Source organism: Cydia pomonella, chromosome 2 (assembly GCF_033807575.1).
Source record: "Cydia pomonella isolate Wapato2018A chromosome 2, ilCydPomo1, whole genome shotgun sequence".
In the NCBI taxonomy this organism is placed as follows: Eukaryota; Metazoa; Arthropoda; class Insecta; order Lepidoptera; family Tortricidae; genus Cydia; species Cydia pomonella.
Genome location: NC_084704.1, coordinates 16,927,781 through 16,946,134, shown reverse-complemented (window position 1 = coordinate 16,946,134; position 18,354 = coordinate 16,927,781). Strand labels below are relative to the sequence as shown.

Here is an 18,354-nt window from a genome sequence, read left to right as displayed (position 1 = left end):
TCCACCAACTGCAATCCTTTGCAGTACTGTGGGGGCCTTTGGACACTCCCAGTATTTCAGCAGATCTTGATCGGCATTCTTATTCAAACGAAGACCACATAGTTTCAGCGTTTCATAGTGTATTTCGGTATCAGTTTTCAGGTAGTCTTCTATTTGACTGAGCAGCAATTTTCCTTTCGGGCCTTCCAATTCCTTCCACTTAGTTCTGGGTGTTCTGTCCACTATGGTTTTTAAAGGGCTAGGTAGGTCATAGACGATGTTGCGATGTTAGAGCCTCGCCAGGTATTACTTTGCAGTCTTTGAATTTTTGTTTGACGGCCCTGTCCGCAATGATGAAATCTATTTGAGATGTTCTGCCTGCACACTTATAGGTGACCAGGTGTTCTGGCTTTTTCCGAAAGTTTGTATTTATCAGGGTTAATGAATGCCTTGCTGCAAAGTCCAGGATTGCTTCGCCTTGTTTATTTAATTGCCCCACCCCAAATCCGCCATGTGCTGCGTCGGATGTGGTATTTTTGGTCCCAACATGGCCATTAAGATCACTTGCAATGATTTTACATTCATTTGAGGGTATGCCGTTGGCTAGCTCATCTAAATCCTCCCAAAAAGCAGGGTTTTCTGCTTCCATACAGCCAGTTTGGGGGGCATATGCTGATATGATATTATAAATCTGTTGATTTTCCATAGCTAATTTTACCGCTATTAGTCGATCGCTTTTCCGCGTGACATTTATTATACGAGATTTAAAATTCTTATCGAGAACTATTGCCACTCCGTTCCTTTTATTGTGGGTTCCATAGTAGGTATACGACCTGGTAATCATTTCCAATATCTTTAGATTTGGAACCTTTCCATTTAGTTTCCTGCAGACAGCAAATGTGTATATTCCTTCTTCTTAAGATGTTGCTCAATTATGTTTAAAGAACTTTATTTCTCAAAAGAAATTTTACATTTCACTTTCAAATGAGAATATATACTGAATCAAAATTGAATCAGTGAGCATCGCAAGTTATACAAAACAAACAAAAACAATAACTAATTAGACTAAGACGTTTTTGTCACAATAATTAATAGTAGCACACTGCAGGTAGCACTATAAAAGTCCAGAGACTTAAACTTAAAATACAGAACAAGTTCGTTTTAGGGAATAAGTAACACAAATACATATTAAAAACAGAACGATCCTAATAACCTACACTTTAAGTTCAATTTGGTATACATGTGGCCATCAATACAGTGGTAACCAGTTTATCGATAATAATTCCTTGTTTCCGAGCTGCAACGCCCAGGGCTGGACTTAGACGTTATTAATTACATACTCGTGTAATTTATTTTTAAATTTGTTAAAATGGTTGCAGTCTTTTATGGATTTCGGTAATTTATTGTAATATAGTGCTCCTTTTTTTTTTGCCACTTTTGGTTCGCGTTAACTTTATACAAAGATCGTTGGCGTTACGTAACGGTCGGATTCCCTGCTCAGATTTAGTTTTAAAGTTTAATTGAGAGTGGATTTTCTTATATATAATTTTGTATTTTGTTTGTGTTTTTGTATTCATAATTTTGGTTTCAGAGTAGATTATTCGGCTGGCTGTTAAATATTCATATCGAAATAAGGTTTTTATTAATTTATTTTGATCACTCAAAATTTGCAATTGTTTTAGCGCAGTTTTAGTAGCACTACCCCATATCTCTATGAGATAGTTCAAGTGAGATTTCGCAAGGGAGTTATAAATGGTGTAACGAACTTGGTTAAGTAGACATTGGGCTGTTGGGATGTTGCTCAATTCTTGGCTTCTACCCGTAAGAGACCCCAAGTTCCAGGTTGGGAGTCTTATTCTTGGAGAGCTAGGGAGCCGCCGTTGGACCTTGATCTCTTCCGCCGCCTTCCCTACTATCCTGCCCTACCTGGCAGGATAGCTCCAGTGCAACCTGTGGCTTCAATAAGTAAGCGCAGCTTGTCACTGGGTTTTGTGCCGCCTCCGCCTGCTCTGCCGTACCGATATCCGCTATCTCCGCCTTTGCAGCCGTTGCGGTCTTCACCCGTACCCTAGGCAGGGGGCCGCGTTATACCCCACAGCACTGGGTCCCCGTACGAACTTCGCCACCTTCTCGACCCGGCCTACTGAGAGGAGGAAGGTGCCCACCCCCGCGACTGGGACGCACCGAACGAGAAATGCTCAAGTGACAAAAATAGAGAAGTTAGCTCTATATCCCCAAGAGCCGGGTTAATGGTCATGTTTGGTGCCATGACCAAGAATCATACTTTCAGCGTTATTACGCGCATTTCAGCATATGCTCCAATATCTGGCCAACGCGAGCCTTGAAGGATTGGACTTCAAATGAATCGTGCAAAGCCTAATAGCAAGATACATAGGGTTGAGATAGACGGGCAGATTATACAATATGTCAACGAGTATATCCACTTGGGCCAGTTAGTCACTTTCAGCAACAGTCAAGTCAAGGTATTGACCGCCTTGTTCAAAAAGTCTGGCAGAGCGCTCTAAAACACCCATAGCTGATGTAGGGAAGAAGACCGCCAGGCTGAAGTGGGACTGGGCGGGTCACATCTGCCGCATACATCCGGATAGGTGGGCTAGTGTAGCGAGTATAGCCACCAAATGGATGCCGCAAGTTAAGCGAGGACGTGGCAGGCCTAGACGGAGGTGGCGGGACGACTAAGACACCTTCATCAGTAACTGGCCAGAATTAGCACAACAACGGGAGCTGTGGAGATCACGGGGAGATGCCTTTGCCCAGCAGTGGAACACGAGGCTAATAAATAAATAAAAACCGGACAAGTGCGAGTCGGACTCGCCCACCGAGGGTTCCGTACAAACAATATATTATTTTTTTATATCGTTTTGTTTATTTTTTTTCGTACGAAATATTACTTGATATTTACCAGTCGCTTTTCGGTTAAGGAAAATACCGTGAGGAAACCGAACTAATCCCAATAAGGTCTAGTTTACCCTCTGGGTTGAAAGGTCAGATGGCAGTCGCTTTCGTAAAAACTAGTGCCTACGCAAATTCTTGGGATTAGTTGACAAGTGGATTCCGGTTCCCACGTTCCGTGGCAAAAATGCCGGGACAACGCGAGGAAGGGAATATGATGACAAATTTATAGTTTTCAGATTTTTCCCTGTATTTTTAAGTAAAAGACGATATTACTTGCCAAATTTTTCGTTGTTTTGTGACGTTATTAGTTCTTGGTCAACGGGAAGTATCTTTTAAAATTATGAAATAATTGTCAGAGTCTTCGCGCGACTCAGTCTGAGTGGAAAATTTAATTCCGTGGTTAATTCATTATTATAATTTGTAAACCTAGGTGTCTCATATATATTGATAATATCTTAATACTTTAATTAAAATTTATGAAAGTTTTGCATATAAAAGTTACAACGCCATATAATATTTGAACGCGTGGCGTCCAGTTCACCTTTTCGTTTCGGCTTAAAGTTCATAAAAAATCTCTTGTCCATTCCAGCTGGCTTCAGTCACAAGAACCAACCCCAAAACATCGATCTGAATGCCGTCCGGCTGTGCTTCCAAGTGTACATCCCCGGTGGCAACACCAGCAAGATCAAGCAAGCGCTGATTCCGGTGGTGTCGGATGTCATCTACGACAAGAAGGCCATGTGCGAGCTGCAGATCAACCGGCTCAGCACGTGCGCGGCCAGCGTGCGCGGCGGCACTGAGCTCATACTGCTCTGCGAGAAGGTAAAAACCGATTTATAGTATACATTATCTGGTTACAGTTAGGTTTCTTCTTAGGTAGCTAACTGTATCGGGATAGTTATACACACGAAACATTATCTACTAGACTATTTTTTGACGTTCGACGGTTGGCGGTAAAAATTGTTAACCCACAATCCAGAAACGTTTAATAAAATCTGATTTTGTTCAGGTGACCCGCGACGACGTGGACGTGGTGTTCAGCCAGGCGTTCGACGACGGTTCCCTGTGGGAGGCGTCCGCCAACATCGTGCTGGTGCACAAACAGGTCGCCATCGCCTTCCAGGCGCCGCCCTACCGAGACCCCATGTGCATAGAAAACGTTAAGGTAACTTACTAAAGGCTTAGGTAGCTCTCGTTCACCTGACGCCTGCTTTCTATTGTAGTCGCCTTTCTATTTCTGAAATTGACACGAATTTGTTTGAATAAAACGCCTATATATTACAACAATAAGCAAATAATTCTGTGAACAGCGAAGTACAGAGTCAGATAGTTAATAAACGAGATGGCGAGGTGAATCAAGCTTCTTAAACTGATTTTCCATTCGCAGGTGAAGATATTCCTCAAACGAGTATCGGACGGCGCCCGCAGCGCGCCGGTGGACTTCGAGTACACGCCCGACTATGCAGGTACCACGCGCAAGGCGCTCTCCGACCGCGCCGTGCTCTCGCTGCTGCTCGCCGACCGCACCGACTCCAACAACAACGACGACAAGCGCGCCAGCTGCTCCAGCGACAGCGTCAGCGCCAGCGACTCCGGCGACAGCGGCGAGGCCGACATCGCCGACCTTAACGGCACCGCCTCCGACCCGCCCCTCGAAACCGAGAGGGGCCTCGACGAGCTCCTCGACCAGGTCGCGGAGCTCGACGAGATCTATACCGAGAATCGCACGCGTTTGCAGAACGTCGCCAGCGCGGAGAGCGAGGACGCCGACGACTTTAACGACGCCGGCACCTACACTAGCCTCCAGCTCGCGTTCAGGAACCCCGTTCTGATCTCCGAACCGGAGCAGTACGAGGATGTTCAGGTGCAGACGTACCGCGGCCCGATAATAGAATTTGCGCCCCTCAAGCGGGACACGGATGACGAGCGCGCTCCCCCTTTACCTCCCAAACGAGTTCGCAAAACTCCTTCGGTTGAGGGTTTTAAAACATCTCAGACTTCCGTGAACAGCTTCCTGAAGCCGGGTCGGCAGTTACCTATAACGCGTAACTTAGACACCAGCCGAACTGAACTTACCATGGCTAGGAGCGAACCGGCGTTGCCGCCTGCGCCTAAGAAGCGTTCCTTCCTCTCCCGTCTCTTTAGACGAAAGGAAAAGTCACCCGCACCTAGTATTAAATCTGAAGGCAAAGCGAGCAAGAAGAGTAAACCGGTGGGCCGCTCTGTCAGCAGCGTGTCCGGTGTGCGACCGTCCAAGTTCAAGTCGTCCGTGTCTCACACGTCTCTGAAAGATAACGCGTCCGGTACAGGCCTTAGCTATGCAGATAGCGTCACCCACATTTCGCTCCACGGGGATGACAATGAGAAGTCAACTTCCCAGACTCGTCTATCCCGGCCCGCGAGCTTACACCCCTTGCCCCCGACAGATGGCGATACCATCCTTGTGGCTGAAAGCGTTTTAGCCTTGGATGCTTCTCAGTTTAAAAAGCTCCAGGACGACTTGGATTTAACTGATGCCGAACACTACGCTTTATACATGGCGGTCGCCCCACACGCTACAGTGTCCGAGTTTGACGAAACTAGTTGTTACTACTCGCCGGTAGATGGAAGCAAATTTCAAAACTAACCGGTTGTAATGGAAATAAAACAATTACTCCCTATAATTAGGTATAAACACTAGTCTGCAACTTGACAAATCTAGTCCGCCCGGTACTTAGCCAAATTTTTCTAGTATTTTTTCTTTAGAATAGTAACTTACTTACAGAGGCCTAATCTCTGCACCAACTTTAAGTAAGGTAATAACGCGGTATATCTTCTTCGTCTAGTGTTACTTGAAATCTTGACGATGGTAGGATGATATACAATGTCGTCTGAATGCGTCGTTACCACGTATATCAAAACCAAAATTTATTGTATTCTGTCATAATTCTACTGAAGTATTTTTGATATGCATCGACACAATTCTTTATTTGATAGTTTGAATGACAGCTGCATTTTGCTGTTGGATATGGTAGTGTTAATGTAATGTGTGTTAATAATGTTTTCTTGCTATTTTCTAGATTCGGATTATTTAAGTAATAAAAAGCGGAAGACGGCGCAGAATATAGATTCTTTCTTAGCTACGTACAAACAAGACAGTAAGTTTTGTATTGTATTTACACTATTTACGTTACTTATAGTAAGGGTGATGGATTATACGATAAACAACTCATTAGTTGGCATCTCATCCATGTATTGATTCTGTCATTCATTAGCTGCAGATAATATAAAGTATTGATTGGGTGTGGGGCTTAAGAATATGCCAATTGCTGAGATGTTTTATCTGTATATTTTACGAGCGGCTATTGGCTATTTAGATATCTATATATCTTTCCAAAGTATAGTTACAGTTACAGTACAGTAATGGACGTGGATGTTTTCATCTTTCCTCTTTGTACGTTATTAATTCAAAGCCAGTGGTTGCCGTTATCGGATTATGGTGGAATGTGTCAAGTTTAAGGAATTAATTATTTTTATATAGGTATATTCTTGTCAGGTTCAAAGTAACCTGATCTGCTAGCATGAGTTGCGTTCTCGCGCGCGACTTTATCCATCTTGTACGACTTCAAGTATGGAATTGCGCGAAAACGCAACTAATGCTAGACGATCTGGTCGAGAAATTTTGCTAGATTTAAGTATCTTAGGCAAAATTTGGTAAAACATATCTCAGTAGAAAAATGCCACTTATTGTACACATACACGATTTAAAGTTTCACTTCAAATTATAAACTTTACTTTTTGTTAATTAAAATTAAATTAAAAGAGTCTATAGGCGTCTTGCTAGGGCTCGCAAGATTTATTTTTCTTATTATTATTGGGAATTTATAATTAAATCGTGTATTGTACAATATATGGGATAAATGGTGTTAGATGATAACCGCCTTATCGTTCGATATGCCTCATTTTATATCTAAACATGTTTTTGATAATGTTTACCATGTGTAATTTTGGACAAAGCCATTATTATTACTGGCGCTTATACATATACATACATTCATTGCGTGCACGGTATCCTACACACACTCCAGGCGATGCGTGGGAAGGGGACGTGTATATATAGTATATAGTGTTGCTACTATAATTTGTTTACCATTTTATATGGTTGCATTAAACATCATAGTATATACAATTTATATACTCGTAATTATTCGTGTAGTATACTGCACACGGTCTAGGTAATTTTAAATCAATGGTGGTGGTGTTACTAACTAAAAATGTACAAGTATTTATTGTCATAATTGTTTTTAGTTATTTGTTGTTAATGTGAAATTACTTTACCTATTACTCGTATTTACATTTTGTTCGGGTTCGATTCCCGGTTGTTCGTCATGTTGATTTCTGGTTTTGGAACGTCCAGTGTTGTTGTGCATTTGGTTTTAAGTAACTTATAAAGTTAGTTATTTTAAACGTTGAACTTTGATTTGTATTTTATTTAGTTACGTTTTTTCTTGGGATATTTAATACTAGTTGTAAAAAATTTCGTGGCTTAAAATAAGTATATTATGTCAGCGATCTGTTGTTACATACATACATCTGGAATAATGTCACGAAGGAAATAGGTCTCATACAGAATTATTACTGCACCGTGAAATGATATAATCTTCTTGTTCCTCGCGATGTCCCTGCATTTTGCCACGGCTTACGGGAGCCTGGGGTCCGCTTGGCAACTAACCCCGAGAATTGGCGTAGGCACTCATTTTTACGAAAGCGACTGCCATCTGACTATTCAACCCAGAGGGTAAACTAGGCCTTATTGGGATTAGTTCGGTTTTCTCACGATATTTTCCATCACCGAAAAGCGACTGGTGAATATCAAATGATATTTCGTACATAAGTTCGGAAAAACTCATTGGTACGAGCCGGGGTTTGAACCCGCGATCTCCGGATTGCAAGTCGCACGCTCTTACCGCTAGGCCACCAGCGCCAGCGCCGTGAAATGATATATAATATAAAGATATTATTCTATTCATGCTTTTAAGCCTTAGTGTCATGGAATAAGGTTCAGAAGTGTATTGTGTATCCTTGTACTAGCTATATCTAAGCCATTTAATATAATGATGTATTTTAAATATTGTAATAATTAATTATTATGTATAATTAATTATTACAATATTCTATCTTGTAATTTAAATATTCTGTATAAGACCTATTACCTATAGGGTCCGTTCTAACAACGTGCAACGGAATCCTAAGTTAGAGCTAAGAGCCACTATGATTGCATAGTGTTGCACTCTGCAGTTCGGTGTTACTAGTACAAAGTCTATTTAAATACACTGCATATTTGTATGCTAATGTGAGTATGTGTGCTGCGGATATCAAAGATTCTGGACGTTAATTAATGTATATTTAAGTTTCACTATCATTGTGTTGGTTGCTATTTATCACAGATTCCAGACTTTTCATCACGTCATTCATACATGTAAATTATATTTGTATGAAACTTCACTGAAGCTTAATTTTGGCAACTTAGCAGTACGTAGAATACTAGCGAAAGGATATGAGTTATATGGGTAATTATAAAAGTAGGGTCGAATTTATACTAGGTGTCTTTATTCCCGATTAGCCATGATTCAGGAAGGGAATTATAAAACTAAAGTAAAAGTAGCATAACGTAAATATTAATACTTAAGTTGTGACAATACGTTGACTTGTGCTGTTGAACATTCACACAACAATAGGCATGATGACATATTTTGAAAAACTGTTCTATTATGTTTAGAAACATTTATTATGTACAACGAATAAGATTTTTCTAGAGAAAATAACCGTTAAGTAGGAAAAACGTGCATTTAAGTTTTTAAATTTAAAATTGGCGCTAAAACGCTTGTCAGTGTCATGGCGTCTCGAGTGACGTCACGTTTGTAAAAACAGAACGCAGACCTTTGGCGTTTGCTACCTAGATGCTCGATTGATCATTGAATAAACATGAATTCAAAAGTTTACAAGTCTTTCGCAGTCCCTCAGTGTGGTGACACATCAATTAAAGCACCTGATAAGTTGTTTGTGTTCGTCCCACAACAGAAAACAATTCGTGACAAGTGGCTTAAACTTGCTAGGCGAAATGCAACATCAATATCACCCAGTACTAATCTTTATTTTTGTGATGATCATTTCGACGTGAGTATTTATTTTACTTGTTCCATGACTTATGATTAATATTTATTTGATATAAACCAATTTGTATCGTAACCGAACGATGTAAAATAAAAGCGCAAAGAATCACTTTATTTGGGTAATGGCCGTTATGGGTATTTGTTTACACAAGTGTGACGTCATGCGCTCTGATCGGTGTTTAACATATCATGGCGGGCGTCCGTATTTTTAAGTTTAATTTTATTCAAATAAATAATAATCTCTTGCTTAATAAAAAAATATAAGCATTTTTCGAATTCTATGATTAAAATTTCACCAAGAAAATACCATATTTTAGTGATTTTCAATTACTGTCATCTTGCCTATTCTGCCCCACCAGGCATAACAATCGCATGCCGCATACGAAATCTGATAAAATAATGTTCGAACTAGTTTTCTCACGTATCTAAAGATTTATAATGCCTGGTGGGGTACAATAATTGCGAAGAGCAATGTAAAAATATAGCATATTGAGCAATGTTAATATTAATGTGTTATGATGAACCTGGAATTATATTCCAAACTTTATAAAAGTACGATATTATATTTATGTGCAATATTTCATTTATAATATATATGTATTTATTATAAAAATATGTTGTACACAAATGTTTCATTATGCTATGATACACGCTGCCTTTCTCTTTCTATTTATATATGTATAACAGAGGCCTACACATTACCACGTAACTGTCATTAAAGAAAAAGTAGTGGCACTGTGTTTTCCAGCTTTCTATACCTAAAAACAGGTAAAGGGCGACTAAGATATTATATATAGTCTACAGTGAAATTAATGTATTAAGCAACACGAACATAACCGTCATATTTTCGTAGAAGTTCGGCGTTTATGCTTGCGTTGCCAAATAATATATCTATTTCACTTAATTAAACAGACTATAAGTCGTAAGAAAGATGAAGACATTGAACATGAAGTGTTTCAGTGTTTCAAATGTACGCAAATGCACACTAAAGGGTATCTAAGACATCTCAATAGGACAAAGTTAACGGTACTAGTGGTGAAGGTGCGTTCAGGTGTTGATCGACGAATGTAAAACCCCAGACAGTGTCAGCAATACACTATCAACCGCGCTCCCGAGCTATCTGAATGCACTTTCAATGTAAAAAATACTTTTTAATGTAAAGTAAGATAACCTACTTAATAAACAGCGAGAGTGGGAATCGAACTTACCGCTATTGGTGCCAAACTTCCCATTTATAGGGTTCCGTAGCCAAATGGCAAAAAACGTAACCCTTATAGATTCGTCATGTCCGTCTGTCTGTCCGATTCTGTCACAGTCATTTTTTCCGAAACTAAAAGCTATACTGTTCAAACTTGGTAAGTAGATGTATTCTATGAACCGCATTATGATGTTTACACAAAAAAAAAACAATAAATTTGGGGGGTTCCCCATACTTAGAACTGAAACTCAAAAAATCTTTTTTCATCAAACCCATACGTGTGGGGTATCTATGGATAGGTCTTTAAAAATGATATTGAGGTTTCTAATATCATTTTTTTCTAAACTGAATAGTTTGCGCGAGAGACGGGTGCGTCCTATAATATATACGCACTTTTGGAATAATTTCAGTTTACAAACGTTAAAAATGTATACTAATCTTATGTATAATAAAGTAAACGTATACTTTCAATTAGTATAACATAAAAATAATATAACATACGACATACATATGGCTGTTTGGTATAATATACATATAAGTTAAGCTCATTTCATATAACTGTCATAATATATACATATTAAAATATAAATATCATCTTATATAATTAAGTAGTAAAATTAGTAGGATGACCTAGAATTTCAAACCTCATAGAACACACTACTAGGAAAAAAACTGGGTTAGGTTAGGTTAGAACTGTGACCCCCTAGATAAATAAATTGTTTCCAGAATAGGTAGCAGGTTAGGTTAGAACTTCGGAAAAAGAAACTGTTAACAGAAAAGTGGGTTAGGTTAGGTTAGAACTGTGACCCTCTAGATAAAGAAATTAGCACCAGAATTACCACAGAAAAAAGCTGCAATCTGTAATAGATAAATACGGAGCAAACTACGTTGAAATATAAATTCGCATAGTATAGATGTTTCAAATACATTGCTCATTTCATAATAATTTAAAAACTGTATCTGTTCATTAACTAACAAACAAAAATATATTTAAATAATGTAATTTCGGTTGAGGAAAAAAAAAACAATCGATTATGCAATGAAAAGTACATTATATTTTGCAAAAATACATGCAGTTGACCAAAAAAACATGTCGTTATTTTATTGTTTTTAATGATATTTGTTTTGTATGTTATATTATTTCAACGTTATACCTTTCTAATGTTATCGTAAACAATGATATATGTAGTGTTTATTTTACAATTTACAATTATAGAATTCGTTGTTATACATATTGCATGTTATTGCAATTGAATGTTATTCCGATCAAAATTATACAAATTGAATTTATACATTCAGAGTGATATATTATAGGTTTGTATACGTTCTATTACTTACCCCGAGAGACACTTCCAAAGTGGTAAAAAGTGTGCCCCCCCCCCCGTTACTTCTAAAATAACAGAATGAAAAATAAAAAAAAAATATATGATATACATTGCCATGCAAACTTCCACCGAAAATTGGTTCGAACGAGATCTAGTAAGTAGTTTTTTTTAATACGTCATAAATGGTACGGAACCCTTCATGGGCGAGTCCGACTCGCACTTGGCCGCTTTTTTTTATATAAAACACGGGATCTTCGCAGTGTGAGCGAAAGATACTATCGTATTGCCTGCAACATTCAACAACGTTACTAAAACATACATATACAAAGTATAAAACTATGAGTATGTCAAACAATGAAATGTATTTGAATTGTTAAAGATTTTAGAGGAATGTACAATATGCAAAAGATCCAATGTTTAAACCAGGCTGCAAAGCGATATAAGTACGAATTTTATCATTCTGTAGTCCTTTATATCTAGTTTTTACACTTTTATAACAATATATTTTTGGTACACAAGCTTGAGTGACATGGAAACTATTAATTAATACGCTAATAAAATATTCAGTGTTTTTTTTTTCATCGCACAGCCAAATTTCCTAAATCTGAAGAGGTACGATGTTGTTTTGTGGCATGGTTGTGTTTGAATATCCCAATAAATTTCCGTTGCATAAAGAAGGATTTTTGTATACATATACTGAAGAGAAGTAAAATATGTGCCTTAACAATTTTTTTAAATATGCTTCTTTATGTAACGATGTTTTCAAATGGTTGTATATAAAATAGTTAGTTTTTCATTATATTTATAGTACATGTTAGTAATCATTGAGTTCGACGTTTAAAATGCATGTATTATTTCATATCCTTTTAGTTTTAATACTTACTAACTGTTTATCAGCCTGTATTTTATTTTGCGTTTAGATGGTATTTTAAGATAATCAGATCACTATAATCTGCATGGTTGTTAAGTAGCTTAATTTAATAATGGCCCTTCCTTGGTTTATATGGTAACTTATTTTCGTATCGAAACGACGAGCACATTGTGTATCTCACTTATTTTATTTTCTTATGTTCATCATATCAGTTGCTAACCCACTGTAAGCTTACGCATCGTGCTTGCCGTCCGAACTACTCGTATTGAGTGGATATTGCGTTTTTTTTATTATTATTGGATTATTATCCATGTAACGCGCAAAAATAATACTTAAGAGGTATTTTATTTTTCAGTTGGATTTCACGAGTCTGCCATTAAAAAGGAACCAAGAGGTAGGTAGTCAAAAATGATAACATCCGCATATCCGCATCCGCATAAATTCAATATTTTTCATATACTAAATAATTGATTGAAATGGTTATAGGACATGCATTTTAATGAATAAAATATTTCCCAGACACGAGCCCGGCGCTGCAAGTCCACAGCCCGCCGATGGCCGGCGTGGGCAGCCCGCACTACCCGCCGCACTACCGCGACCCGGCCGACCCCTACCAGGTCAGAGCCCGCTGCCCGCTACCGCCTCCACTCGAGCGCAGTACGAGGGCTAGCTTCAGCCCTACTCAAGGCTTTTGTGACGGTTTCCCAAACAACAACCGATAGAATTAATCTTGACACTAGTTTCGCATTAAGAGGGCATCGTCCGTCCAGTGGCGCCCTCGTTATGGGAATTTCTGTATAATCCAATATATTAATGTAACTGTGTGTTAACTTGTGATCTATATACTTTTGACTTCATCGCCTAAACGGAATAAAGTGTTCACCATTTGCCGTTTAGGTGACAAAGCAAAACTTTGGGTTATTACAAAACACAATCCCGGTGCAGTCTTAACATCACAAAGTAACTCTAAAATAGATTTTAATATAATATAGTTGTGATATAGATAACCTTTTTTTACAGCAATGGATGCCGTCCGATCCCAATTTAGGCGTACCGAACACGAACCCATTCCTGCCGCACGCGGGGGACCCGCGGGGCTACTGGGGCCCTCAAAACTTCGCACAAACCTCCCCGACGCCCAACCACGCCGTGTCGCCCAACATGCTAGGATTAGGAGATGTAGGTCTCACTTTGTTTGGTAGAGCATAGCACAGGCAGCGTTTAGCGTGGACGTGCACAGTATAGCGTGAAATATGACCGGCACATATTTCACACTAAACTATTTCCATTTTTGAGAAAAGTATTAGAGTTAGGAAAAAGTATTAATGTGAGTAATAATCCGTAATCAATTCTTAACAAATAACGTTAAGTATATTAATTATTTTGATATGATGCACCATTTTTATGTTATAGCTAGATAAACTTCGATAAAATTTAGCCGTTAAACAAACTGGTTCTCCGTATACGATTTCTTTCAGTACTATGTTATATTCTAGTTTAATCTAGTTGTAACAAGAAAATGGAGCATCTAACCAAAAAAAAATATTATAACCTTTTCTGTTAACATTTTAATAATGATTATTTTTTTCATTGACATTTTATTCCTCAAATGTAATTAATCGTTTGTCTTAATCTGTCATTTCATATTTGTAAGAAAGGGATTAAAACAAATTAACTAATTGAGGCTTGTAAAGTTTTATGAATAATTGTGAAACTTAGCCAAACGTATGGTATTTATTTTTGTTGTAATTTAGGCAATGTCACCGCAACACCGGCTGTCGCCGAATATGCAAAACATGTCAGGGTCCTCCATGGCGATGAACCCAAACATGGTGCAGATGTCGCCGCTGCAGGGTAGCTTGTCGCCCGCGCACCAGCCGTCCCCCATGCTGCACACGTCGCCCCCGCACATGCAGTCCATGGTAGGTCACACAGTGGAGCGTGCCGGGCCCTCCATGATGAACCCGAGCATGGTGCAGATGTCGCCGCTGCAGGGTAGCTTGTCGCCCGTGCACCAGCCGTCCCCCATGCTGCACACGTCGCCCCCGCACATGCAGTCCATGGTAGGTCACACAGTGGAGCGTGCCGGGCCCTCCATGATGAACCCGAGCATGGTGCAGATGTTGCCGCTGCAGGGTAGCTTGTCGCCCGCGCACCAGCCGTCCCCCATGCTGCACACGTCGCCCCCGCACATGCAGTCCATGGTAGGTCACACAGTGGAGCGTGCCGGGCCCTCCATGATGAACCGGAGCATGGTGCAGATGTCGCCGCTGCAGGGTAGCTTGTCGCCCGCGCACCAGCCGTCCCCCATGCTGCACACGTCGCCCCCGCATATGCAGTCCATGGTAGGTCACACAGTGGAGCGTGCCGGGCCCTCCATGATGAACCCGAGCATGGTGCAGATATTGCCGCTGCAGGGTAGCTTGTCGCCCGCGCACCAGCCGTCCCCCATGCTGCACACGTCGCCCCCGCACGTGCAGCCCATGGTAGGTCACACAGTGGAGCGTGCCGGGCCCTCCATGATGAACCCGAGCATGGTGCAGATGTCGCCGCTGCAGGGTAGCTTGTCGCCCGCGCACCAGCCGTCCCCCATGCTGCACACGTCGCCCCCGCACATGCAGCCCATGGTAGGTCACACAGTGGAGCGTGCCGGGCCCTCCATGATGAACCCGAGCATGGTGCAGATGTCGCCGCTGCAGGGTAGCTTGTCGGCCGCGCACCAGCCGTCCCCCATGCTGCACACGTCGCCCCCGCACATGCAGCCCATGGTAGGTCACACAGTGGAGCGTGCCGGGCCCTCAATTCCTAAGCTATAATCCAGTAACTTTATACATTAGCGTCTATGTCAAATTCGGTAGTTCTGAATTTTTGCAGGCTTTTTTATGATGTTGGCTCAATGAATAATCCAGTGACCTCGAGCGCCGAACGCAATTTTGTCAAAAATCGAGAAAACCGCGAAAACAACGTGGTTCTTTTAGATTTGGGCGATTATAGCCCTAAAATATTAGTTTATGATAGTACCTTCTCAAAGCGTTTTTGAAGTAAACTAAATTTGCTACAATACGAGACTAGAATCTCCGTAGACCTAATAGTTTCCGAGATGAAGCCTTCCAAAGTTATTAATTTTTTCGAACCTGAATTAGTAGTGTAAGCAAGTGCAGTGAGCATGCACTTCTCAGGCGATGCCGCTTGGCTCGATTGTTTCTTAGGTCAAGCAAAGCTGATTTGACCCCGTAGCCACGAGATCGCACCGTGCCTATCCGGGACTGCCGGACTGGTCTGCCTCGGCTACGGTTCTAGCCGTAACTTGGCTCCCTGGAATTTATTTCCAAGCGTGTGAACTAAAGTTCTTAAAATGTCTCCGCTGACTGTACCCGGCTCGGCAAGCATAAGGAGGAAGCAAGTGATGATGATGATGGCGAAAGATTGGTGATGTGCGGAATGGTACAATTAGACGAAGTTTACATTTATACACGATGCTAGTATTAAAAGAAACGAGTTATAAAACAAAACTGAGTTTAGAATGTAACGGTCAAATTTTTAATTAAGTGGCAAGCGAATTCACACAATGAAATAACATAGCGTAAGAAAGCCGTTAGAAATATACGTAAATATAAATAAGCGTAAGAAAGGTTCAACACTTACCCAATGGGATTTAAAGCACTAGAAAAATTCTATTAGTACTATACGAGTACGGAATATAAAAAAAAAAATCGTATAAATCCTCGCCGGGCACGACTAGGGCTTGCAATTATTCGCCCATTTTTGTATCCAGATAATTCGAATATTTACTAACCGGATATCCGGATAAAAAAGATAATTAGAATATTTAATTTTTATTTAATAAAACTCACACGTACTTTATAAAAAGTATAATGTGATCAAATTTTACGTATAACAGCAAGTATTAAGATTTTTTAGGCGTTCTGCCATTTTGTCGATGCTTTTACGGTGACAATCAACCAAGTGCATTTTTTATAGAATGGTTTATTAAGATTTTTTTCTAAGTAGATTATTATGACGTATAATTTGATTACATAGGCGTAGCCACGCGAAGCACGTATTATACGCCGTTCTAAAATATCCTTGTAATGTGTAAACATACAGTTGGTAACCGTTAGGTTAGGTAAGTTAGTAGTATTATTAATTATTGTGTTGGGTTGAGATGTTAAAATTAAGAAATGATTTTCAGCAATAATTTCTTACACAACCTTTAATTGCTTGATTAGATGGTTTTTCGAATTGGTGGCACAAACTGTATTTGTAACAATTTATGGGTTATAGAGATTCTTCAACATTCCGTTTAATGTTGTTTGCCTGCAATGCGACATTATTTCCTTAATGATTTCAGTTGATCAAAAGATGTTTAGCTTTATTTCATGTAAATGACTACCATGAATTTTATTGCTAGTCCTTCAACAAATTGGGCAATTAACATATGGGACAGAACGTGGTTTTGATGATATTTAGAGATTCGAATGTGTCTTTTAAGTGTTGAGACCATCCTCTTCTCGTTGAGATATTACAGTGCATTTAAGATTAATCAAGATTTTCATTACAAATTTATTCAACTGCAAAATTCTTCACTACTACTTTACAAAAAGGACCTTGGCCCAGAGGGCAACACACCACAGTTCCCGTCTTTTAGGGCCTTGTCACTCCAGCCTAGCGGTATCTAGGACGTCTGGATGGCCGTTCTCCACCCGGGTGCCCCACATATGCTGTCCTTACAGCTCAATCCTTTCCTATCGTCTCCAGGTAATCAAGCAAGCGAAGTGCTTTAAACTCGCCAATTATATTGAGTGCCGCAACCAGCTTCTATAGCGTTTTCATTACCAATTTCAACGTTTTTCATAGTATTCTTGAAAAATTAAATGCGATTTTTGACATAAATGGTATTCGAATTAAGTATTCGTTTTATCCGGCTATCAACTAGTAAATTGAATGGTTATCCGGATTGCAAGCCCTAGGCACGACCGACGTCGCTGCCCGAAGGCAAGCGAGCGTGCGCCGGCGACGGAAGCTAGATCTCCTCTCATCGTCTGGCGCGCAGACCCGCGCGGAGAGAGTCTAGTCTAGTCGCGGCTAGTCGGTTTACTTCGAACAAAGGAATGTTCCGCGAAGTACAGTGCGACGCAATAAGAAGGAAACAAGTTGTGTATAAATAATATTAATGTGTCATTATTTTTGTGTACCTATTTTAGACAAGTGTTTTATTATTAAGTTATTTTTCTTGTTAATAAGTTACAAGTTATTTTACAATTTAATTTATGTTTTTATACGTTACAATACATATACTTACATGATTTTCATTAATTGTGCAAAAATCAGTTTTACTTTTATGAAAAGGTATATAAAGAAGATTTTAAAAATAAATTCCTCGTTCCTAATTATACGAAAATTATATAACTTGCCCTAGAAGCTAAGAGCAGGAAGAAATGTAGCGTAAATTGGACCTGGTGAGCGGACTCTTTCCCCCCTCTTTTATAAACATTGAAAGGCGTTATCTCGGAAACTATTAAGTCTACAGAAATAATTCTAGTCTCGTACTGTAGCAAATTTAGTCTACTTTAAAAACGCCCCGAGAAAGTAATATCAAAGACTAGTCCTTTACGGTTATAATCGCCCAAATCTAAAAAAAAAACCCAAATGTTCGCGGTTTTTTAGTTTTTTGACAAAGTTGCTATCGGCGCTGGAAGTCACAAACTTGGCTGATTATTCATTAAACCAACATCATAAACAAGTCTGCAAAAAATCAGAACTACCGGATTCGACGCCAACGAATCCAATTACAAAAGTCGACAAAGTTACTGGATTACTAGCAATATTGAGCAAACATTTTTTGAAAGATTTGGTATCTGCTAAGTATCAAATACGCAGCCAGCAATTGCCTCCTGACATCGACAATAATGT

The 18,354-nt window shown here is 39.7% G+C and overlaps 1 protein-coding gene across 6 annotated transcripts in view; it reads left to right on the top strand.

Moving 5' to 3' along the window:
* LOC133534528 (embryonic polarity protein dorsal) overlaps positions 1 to 18,354 on the top strand; it is a 67,423-nt gene that overhangs the window by 41,631 nt on the left and 7,438 nt on the right. For 3 of the 6 annotated variants that reach the window (XM_061873691.1, XM_061873688.1, XM_061873689.1), the window contains 3 exons: positions 3,485 to 3,717; positions 3,905 to 4,060; positions 4,283 to 5,946. In XM_061873691.1, coding sequence (XP_061729675.1) covers positions 3,485 to 3,717; positions 3,905 to 4,060; positions 4,283 to 5,521 — 1,628 coding nt within the window. In that variant the 3' untranslated portion in view covers positions 5,522 to 5,946. The other 3 variants (XM_061873693.1, XM_061873692.1, XM_061873694.1) reach the window with 2 other exon arrangements.